Source organism: Lucilia sericata, unplaced genomic scaffold (genome assembly GCF_015586225.1).
Source record: "Lucilia sericata isolate MDLA Ls3-8-SP2 unplaced genomic scaffold, ASM1558622v1 Contig007543F_arrow, whole genome shotgun sequence".
Taxonomy (NCBI): domain Eukaryota; kingdom Metazoa; phylum Arthropoda; class Insecta; order Diptera; family Calliphoridae; genus Lucilia; species Lucilia sericata.
The window spans coordinates 1-10,000 of NW_023997961.1; the positions used below are offsets into that span (position 1 = coordinate 1).

The following is a 10,000-nucleotide window of genomic DNA, read 5'->3' on the forward strand; positions in this document are numbered from 1 at the left end:
CACAATTTAATACAAATGAAAAAAAACTATATTTGACATTTAAAAATAAAAACAAAAATTTAATTATAGTTATATTAAATTTCTTTAACAAAATTACCAGTCTTCTATATTTTTTGTTAAATGTCGTAATTATTTGAAAATTTTTATTTACCTATTTTTTTCTAAGCCTTTAGCCAATAAGCATATTTGCACAATTTTTACTATTTAGCTAAGCGTAAAAAGTTTTTCCATTATTAATACATTAAATAGACGTTTTCGATATAACAAACAACAAAAATTATAAATATTTTTATTATCAATTTTTTTTATAAATTGTTATATGTATATTTTTTTAGCTTGTAAGTTAATTTAAAAAAAAAAAACGAAACTATAAATTCTTTAACAAATGTAAACAAAATAAAAATTAAAAAAAATATTTTTTCAAACTGTTTTGAATAAAGCTGGTAAAGTAACGACTATGGCACTTGATTATTAGACATTTTTCAAAAAGCGATTTTTGACTATTAACATTTGAAAACGACCGCTTGATATATAGTTCAAATTCAGGAGAAAACCGTTTAAACCGAAGATGTCCACTGCGATTAGTATTATTTTGGACAAAAAATATTTCATCGAAGCAAAACTACTACTAACTAATAACTAACTAACTAACTAACTAACTAACTAACTAACTAACTACTAACTAACTAACTAACTAACTAACTAACTAACTACTAACTAACTAACTAACTAACTAACTAACTAACTAACTACCTAACTAACTACAACTAACTAACTAACTAACTAACTAACTAACTACTAACTAACTAACTAACTAACTCACTAACAATACTAACTAACTACTAACTAACTACTAACTACTACCTAACTAACTAACTAACTAACTAACTAACTACTAACTAACTACTAACTAACTAACTAACTAACTAACTAACTACAACTAACTAACTAACTAACTAACTACTAACTAACTAACTAACTAACTACTACTAACTAACTAACTAACTACTAACTACTAACTAACTAACTAACTAACTAACTAACTAACTAACTAACTAACTAACTAACTACTAACTAACTAACTAACTAACTAACTAACTAACTAACTACTAACTAACTAACTAACTAACTACTAACTACTAACTAACTAACTACTACTAACTAACTAACTAACTAACTAACTAACTAACTAACTAACTACTAACTAACTACTAACTAACTAACTAACTAACTAACTAACTAACTAACTACTAACTAACTAACTAACTAACTAACTAACTAACTACTAACTAACTAACTAACTAACTACTAACTAACTAACTAACTACTAACTACTAACTAACTAACTACTACTAACTAACTAACTAACTAACTAACTAACTACACTAACTAACTACTAACTAACTAACTAACTACTAACTAACTAACTAACTAACTACTAACTAACTAACTAACTAACTAACTAACTACTAACTAACTAACTATCTAACTAACTAACTAACTACTAACTAACTAACTAACTAACTAACTAACTAACTACTAACTACTAACTAACTAACTAACTAACTAACTAACTAACTAACTAACTAACTAACTAACTAACTAACTAACTAACTAACTAACTAACTAACTAACTAACTAACTAACTACTAACTAACTAACTAACTACTAACTAACTAACTAACTAACTAACTAACTACTAACTAACTAACTAACTACTAACTAACTAACTACTAACTAACTACTAACTAACTAACTAACTAACTAACTACTAACTAACTAACTAACTAAACTAACTAACTAACTAAATACTAACTAACTAACTAACTAACTAACTCAACTACTAACTAACCTAACTAACTAACTAACTAACTAACTACTAACTAACTAACTAACTAACTAACTAACTACTAACTAACTAACTAACTAACTAACTAACTAACTAACTAACTAACTAACTAACTAACTAACTAACTAACTAACTAACTAACTAACTACTAACTACCTAACTAACTACTAACTACTAACTAACTAACTAACTACTAACTAACTAACTAACTACTAACTAACTAACTACTAACTACTAACTAACTACTAACTAACTAACTAACTAACTAACTAACTAACTAACTACTAACTAACTAACTAACTAACTAACTAACTAACTAACTAACTAACTAACTAACTAACTAACTAACTAACTAACTAACTAACTAACTACTAACTAACTAACTACTAACTAACTAACTAACTAACTAACTACTACTAACTAACTAACTAACTAACTAACTAACTACTAACTAACTAACTAACTAACTACCTAACTAACTAACTAACTAACTAACTAACTAACTAACTAACTAAACTAACTAACTTAACTAACTAACTAACTAACTAACTACTAACTAACTAACTAACTAACTAACTAACTAACTAACTAACTAACTAACTACTAACTAACTAACTAACCTAACTACTAACTACTACAACTAACTAACTAACTAACTAACTAACTAACTAACTACTAACTAACTAACTACTAACTACTAACTACTAACTAACTAACTAACTACTAACTAACTAACTAACTAACTAACTAACTCACTAACTAACTAACTAACTAACTAACTAACTAACTAACTAACTAACTAACTAACTAACTAACTAACTAACTAACTACTAACTAACTACTAACTAACTAACTAACTAACTAACTAACTACTAACTAACTACTAACTAACTAACTAACTACTAACTAACTACTAACTAACTAACTAACTAACTAATTTTCACAAAACCTAACTAACTACCAATTTTCACAAAACCTTGTTTTTTTTACAAATTTTCTTGTTATAGAAAATTTTCACAAAATTTCTTGTTATAGAAAATTTTCACAAATATTCTTGTTATACAAAATTTTCACAAATTTTCTTGTTATAGAAAATTTTCACAAAATTTTCTTGTTATAGAAATTTTCACAAATTTTCTTGTTATAGAAAATTTTCACAAAATTTTCTTGTTATAGAAAATTTTCACAAAATTTTCTTGTTATAGAAAATTTTCACAAAATTTTCTTGTTATAGAAAATTTTCACAAAATTTTCTTGTTATAGAAATTTTCACAAAATTTTCTTGTTATAGAAATTTTCACAAAATTTTCTTGTTATAGAAAATTTTCACAAAATTTTCTTGTTATAGAAATTTTCACAAAATTTTCTTGTTATAGAAAATTTTCACAAATTTTCTTGTTATAGAAAATTTTCACAAAATTTTCCTGTTATAGAAAATTTTCACAAAATTTTCTTGTTATAGAAAATTTTCACAAAATTTTCTTGTTATAGAAAATTTTCACAAAATTTTCTTGTTATAGAAAATTTTCACAAAATTTTCTTGTTATAGAAAATTTTCACAAAATTTCCTCTTATAGAAAATTTTCACAAAATTTTCCTGTTATAGAAAATTTTCACAAAATTTTCTAGTTATAGAAAATTTTCACAAATTTTTTAGTTATAGAAAATTTTAACAAAATTTTTTAGTTATATAAATTTCACAAAATTTTTTAGTTATATAAAATTTTCACAACATTTTCTTTTTATAGAAGATTTTCTCAAAATTTTCTTTTTATAGAAGATTTTTCGAAATATTCGTTTATATAGAAAGTTTTCTCATAATTTCTTTTTGTAGAAAATTTTCTCAAAAATTTTCTTTTTTTATAGAAAATTTTCTCAAATTTCTTTTTTTATAGAAAATTTTTATATAAAGTTTTCTCAAAATGTTTTTTTATAGAAAGTTTTTATAAAATTTTCTTGTTATAGAAAATTTTCATAATATTTACTTGTTATAGAAAGTTTCATAATATTTTCTTGTTATAGGAAGTTTTCATAAAAATTTTCTTGTTATAGAAAATTTTCATAAAATATTCACTAAACCTTCTTGTTATAGAAAGAAAAATTTCTATACAAATTTTTTATTGAGAAATTAAAAAATTAATTACAAAATCCTTAGTTCAAATAAGTTTTATTAATTTTTATAACAATATCTTAAGATTTTCCTCAAATGTGTTTTACGTTTCAGGGGTAAAATTCCCAATGATTCAAATAATTCATCGGGAGCTGAATAAGAAAGATTACCAATATCATGAGTGGTAAACAGCTCAGCAGAGGAGGAACCTGTAACAAATTCAAAAGTAAACAATAATTATTGGGTTATTTAAATTAAAAAGTAATTTGCATAAAAATTTACGATATTCAACTTACCAAAATTATCAAAACACATGTAGCTCTTTAAACCCCCTTCAAATCTATAGCAGGGTGTTGTACCTATTGTCACGGGTACGGATAACTAATTAAGCTTTCTTATAGCCATTAATTAAAATCGCTTCCAATGTGTATTCTATACTGAACACTAATTCAGGGTCATTTTTGATAGTAGAAATCTGGCTATGAAGGGGTATATTGACATGTGATGTGCATTCACATGACAGATGTTTTCATAATTAATAATTTGTTTAATTTGTTTAAATTTATTGCTGGGGCTTTGTGGTGTGTGACATGTGGTAAAACAATTTAATTGAATTAATAATTTACAATCGGGTTGTGTTGTTCGATACTTAATGTGATAGGGAACTTTTGCCCTGGAGTAAAACCACTGCAGGGTATTTGTAAGTTAATTTGACCAAATTCATTGTGACAATAAGCCACACAAGGCTGCAAGAAAGGCGAGAGGACATGATAAAAGGTGAAGGAACATATACATATATTTTTGTGTATTAATAAAACAAAACGATAACAGGTATTGTTGTGTTTTACAAAAATTTTCTTGTTTTGTTATGAACTTTTGTAATAAAATTCATTACCCAACTTACCTCTTGGTATTTGATATCTTTTGTTAAATCCAGTTTATTTTAACAACAATTCTTTGGTGAAATTCTTTATTAACTTTCTTTGCATGTTGCATTTGCAGTCTCAAACCATACTCAGTTTCTCCATATCGACAGCGATATGTTGCTGGCGCTTGTTGGGGTATTGTGAAACAAAATCTGTATGTATATTCAACATGTGGCTGCAGCAGTTGTTTGCAGTTCAATGAATCCAGTTTAAGTTGTTCGCAAACATGTTTTTGCTGCTGGTTGTAAAGTGTTTTGTCTGATGCTACTATCTCATGGGTACTGAAGTCATTGTGCATTATATTTTCCTTAGTTTTATCTAATTCCCACCATTGTATCGTAGTTTGGCCATAAAATTCGAGTATAATTGCTGCAAATAGTAAAGTAATGTTATAAATATAAAAATCTAATTTAATGTGAAGACCATAAAGAAACAAGAAGGCTGGAAAAAATATACTTATTGTATATATATATTAGATATGGAGTAATAAACATAAACAATATTTTATCTAATCTAAGATTGTGTTCACACTTTTGGCTAACATCACAATTAACTATATTAAAATTAAATTTAATGGAAACGTTTATGAAGAGTGAATACGAATATGATCTATACTACTTCGTTGTCCAATAATTTTCTTTATACCAAGCAAATTATCTTGAAAATTGCCGCAAAGACGGACAGACACACGACAGACAGACAGACAGACAGACAGACAGACAGACAGACAGACAGACATACAGGCAGATCCTGAACCGATTATTGAGATCAATTCGAACGTCGATTTCTAGTAAAGGATTTCTACCACTTCGTTGTCCAATAATTCATACCAATCTTGAAAATTGCCAAACAGACGGAATGCCACACGGCAGACAGACAGACGGACAGACAGACAGACAGACAGACAGACATAGCTAAATCGACTCAGATAGGGATCATGCACCGATTAGTGATATCAATTTCTAGTTAAGGAGCTTTAATGAATCTCCAACACCTAACACATCCTCCTTCTTAAAAAATATGCATTTGTATATCATCACAGTATAACATTTACTTTCCCATGAAGAAATCAATAATATGATCCTTAAATTTGTAGCACAACTCTCTTACACAGTTATGTTTACAATTTTGTTTACTTATACTCGATATTTGATACAACGTCGATCGACCAAACTCCCACCCATTAACTCACCTTCTATCTGACGCTGTTTTACACTACATATTGTTAATGAACCCGCCACTTCTTCACCGCCATAATAGATATTGGCAATGCGTGACAACTGAAATTTACATGTAATTGACATTTTATGCCAATAATAACAATAATTTAATTTTCCACTTAAATCAAATAATATTTCACAGAATTTTGCTAAATTGCACGTTTATTATATGTAATTGATGAAATGACAAAATTTCGGAAAATTTTCCACACACAAATAGGAGGAACAGACAGGCGGCAACCGATATGACACAACCGAAATCTGTATTGATGGTTGAACGCTTGAAATGAGACTGTTGCAAATCAAGCAGAAAAACATCCACTTGACTTTCTTTGGCCGGTTGTTGTTTCTCAGATTTTTTTTGTTTCGCTTCGAATGGGCTTGTAAGTAAAATCGCAGTTGTGTTTTTGTTTAGTTTGTTGCCGTTTGATGTTTTATTTTAAGAGGACTGTATGTTTTACTTGTAAACAGTTGCTTATTTTTTATTTCTTCTCATATAATCAGATTTTTATAATTTGTTGAACAAAAAAGCGGTTATAATGTTTTGTTTTGTTTATAATGATAAGCTGTTAAAATAAATACTACCGAGTTTTTGTTTGTTAACAAAAATAAATATTTGTAAAAGATAATTTTAAGTTTTATTTCTCGTTTATAAATTATAAAGATTTATAATGGATAAAAAATGAATTTGAACATCTTAGGTTATCTTATAGGACCTGGTATGCACATAAAGAAAGTAGCTTTGTCATCTTTTCCTGTATACTCGTGGAACAATTTGTTAAATTGTTTTTTTGTAACCTACATCACAATATGCTATTTGAATAGTTCACGCTTGACTATACTTCTTCTAACTAAATTGTTTGAAATAAGTTTCTTTTAAAAATACCAAATGTGTAGAAACTGTTTTGGTTACTCTAAGTAATTAAACGTATACAAATTTGGAACTATTGGGTCAATAGTATTGGCACATACCTACCAAATATACCAGTTTGGAAAATCTAGTAAAGTAGTGTTTGGCTTATTCGTATTTCTTAAAGGTTTAATTACATATATCTAAATAAAATACTAAACGTTTAGTTTATGATCTGATATCCTACAGTTAACAACTGTTAGCAACAAGAAACTTTAATGAATAATGAATGATATCATGGGTTCGCCTTTAACTAACTAACTAACTAACTCACTAACTAACTAACTAACTAATAACTAACTAACTACTAACTAACTACTAACTAACTAACTAACTAACTAACTAACTAACTAACTAACTAACTAACTAACTAACTAACTAACTACTAACTAACTAACTACACTAACTAACTAACTAACTAACTAACTAACTAACTAACTAACTAACTAACTAACTAACTAACTAACTAACTAACTAACTAACTACACTAACTACTAACTAACTAACTAACTAAACTAACTAACTAACTACTAACTAACTAACTACTAACTACTAACTAACTAACTAACACTAACTAACTAACTAACTAACTAACTAACTACTAACTAACTACTAACTAACTAACTAACTAACTAACTAACTAACTAACTAACTAACTAACTAACTAACTAACTACTAACTAACTAACTAACTAACTACTAACTAACTAAAACTAACTAACTAACTAACTAACTCTAACTAACTAACTACTAACTAACTAACTAACTAACTAACTACTAACTAACTAACTAACTAACTAACTACTAACTACTAACTAACTAACTAACTAACTACTAACTAACTACTAACTAACTAACTAACTAACTACTAACTAACTACTAACTAACTAACTAACTAACTAACACTAACTACTAACTAACTACTAACTACTAACTAACTAACTAACTAACTACTAACTAACTAACTACTAACTAACTAACTAACTAACTAAACTACTAACTAACTAACTAACTACTAACTAACTACTAACTAACTAACTAACTAACTAACTAACTAACTAACTAACTAACTACTAACTAACTAACTAACTAACTAACTACTAACTAACTAACTACTAACTAACTAACTAACCTAACTAACTAACTAAACTAACTAACTAACTAACTACTAACTAACTACTAACTACTAACTAACTAACTAACTAACTAACTAACTAACTAACTAACTAACTAACTAACTAACTAACTAACTACTAACTAACTAACTAACTAACTACTAACTAACTAACTAACTAACTAACTAACTAACTAACTAACTAACTAACTAACTAACTAACTAACTAACTAACTAACTACTAACTAACTAACTAACTAACTAACTAACTAACTAACTAACTAACTAACTAACACTAACTAACTAACTAACTAACTAACTACTACTAACTAACTAAACTAACTAACTAACTAACTAACTACTAACTAACTAACTAACTAACTAACTAACTAACTAACTAACGAACTACTATAACACTAACATAACTAGACTACTACTAACTACTACTAACTACTAACTAACTAACGAACTAAACTACCTAACTAACTAACTAACTAACACTAACTAACTAACAACTAACTAACTACTAACTACTAACTAACTAACTAACTAACTAACTAATAGGCTTTTGACCTCATAACTATGTTAACTGTCCTAGTGTCTCTATGCAAAATTGCCAAATTTAGTTTTATATAAGTTTAATTATTGCCGATTTTCGTAATGATTTGACTCTAGCCCCACCACACAACGTACCCTCCAGAAAATTACTTGAAACTACTACACAATTCACTAAAAATACTGGTATCACGATGAAATTCGGTACAAATAACTTTTATATAAACGTAAATCCCACCAGTGAATTTTGAACGGCTCGGCCAAATTATTGTCCTAACCGCTATACAACTAGACCATCCGATTTGGAACATTTTAGCTGCAGTAACTGCACAACTGAGACTTATATAAGCGCCTAAAGTGACCCTAGCCCTCATACAAAGTGTCCATCTCTGAAAATTAGTTTAATGTTTTTTTAACTTAAGCCTTTTTGCTTAATTGTAAGTATAATTTATCTTCTATTGAACATAAAATTTTTAGAAATTTCCACATATACTTAAAAACAATTGACAGTTAAATACTTAGTTCATTTACTTTTGAAGCACATGACCTGACTACCAATAAAACGTATTAAACCAAAATAGTATCAAGAATATAAACATACCCTTGCCACAGACACAAGTCAGTCAGGGAGTATGGGTTTCACAAATACATTTATTCATAAATCTAACAAAATAATGAAGGAAAACAAGGATAACAAGCTGCTAAAAAACAGAAGAGGAAAAAACAATTTAAGGAAAATTCATAAGATCTACTTATGTATGTAAGAACGAAGAAGAAAAAACAATTATTTACTACACATGATACTTTTTTAACAACTATACTTTGAAAATATTTAGACAAATTTTTGAATATTACATATCGTGTGTTAAACGAGGTCAAGGTTTACTAATTCAAAATATTCACATCAAGATGGCAAATAAGGATGTAAACTAAGAAACCTACTAACTACAATTATAGTGTCTGTTTGATTTAAAATACAAAACATGACAACAAAAGTTATAAAAACTCTATGGCGCCAACTTATTGATTCCCACAAAAAAGCCAAAAAATTCAAGCAAAAACAAAACAAAAAACTAAAATAAATCCTAGACAATTGAAATGAAAACTACTACAGATTTGAAAATTTGGCAGGATAATAAAACACACAGTTATTTGCAAAGGGATGCTGTAAGAAGAAGGTTGTGTATTTATTTAGAATAAATAAAAATAATAAAATTACAAATTAAATAATAAAAATATTTTAATAATACAAAAAAAAATATTAAAAATAAAATGCCCACTACTTGTACCTTTTGAATTGGATCGTTTAAATCCAAT

At 26.8% G+C, this 10,000-nt stretch overlaps 1 protein-coding gene and 1 pseudogene across 1 annotated transcript; one reads left to right on the forward strand and one right to left on the reverse strand.

The window, feature by feature from the left end:
• Positions 1–4,501: 4,501 nt before the first annotated feature.
• LOC119615749 lies at positions 4,502–6,536 on the reverse strand. Its single transcript, XM_037971756.1, has 3 exons — positions 6,078–6,536; positions 4,864–5,254; positions 4,502–4,705 (listed from the first exon to the last, which is right to left on the reverse strand). The coding sequence occupies exons 1-2, from the start codon at positions 6,187–6,189 to the stop codon at positions 4,887–4,889; spliced, it is 480 nt and encodes a 159-aa protein (XP_037827684.1). The 5' UTR covers positions 6,190–6,536; the 3' UTR covers positions 4,502–4,705; positions 4,864–4,886.
• Positions 6,537–9,968: 3,432 nt separating this feature from the next.
• LOC119615748 overlaps positions 9,969–10,000 on the forward strand; it is a 4,007-nt pseudogene continuing 3,975 nt past the window's right edge.

Bases quoted from the DNA above. Each gene is read 5' to 3' on its own strand.
- LOC119615749 (XM_037971756.1), bottom strand. From the start codon at position 6,189: ATGTCAATTACATGTAAATTTCAGTTGTCACGCATTGCCAATATCTAT. The intron at 5,255-6,077 runs GTGAGTTAATGG...TACTATTTGCAG, and splicing joins AAAACAGCGTCAGATAGAAG to CAATTATACTCGAATTTTAT.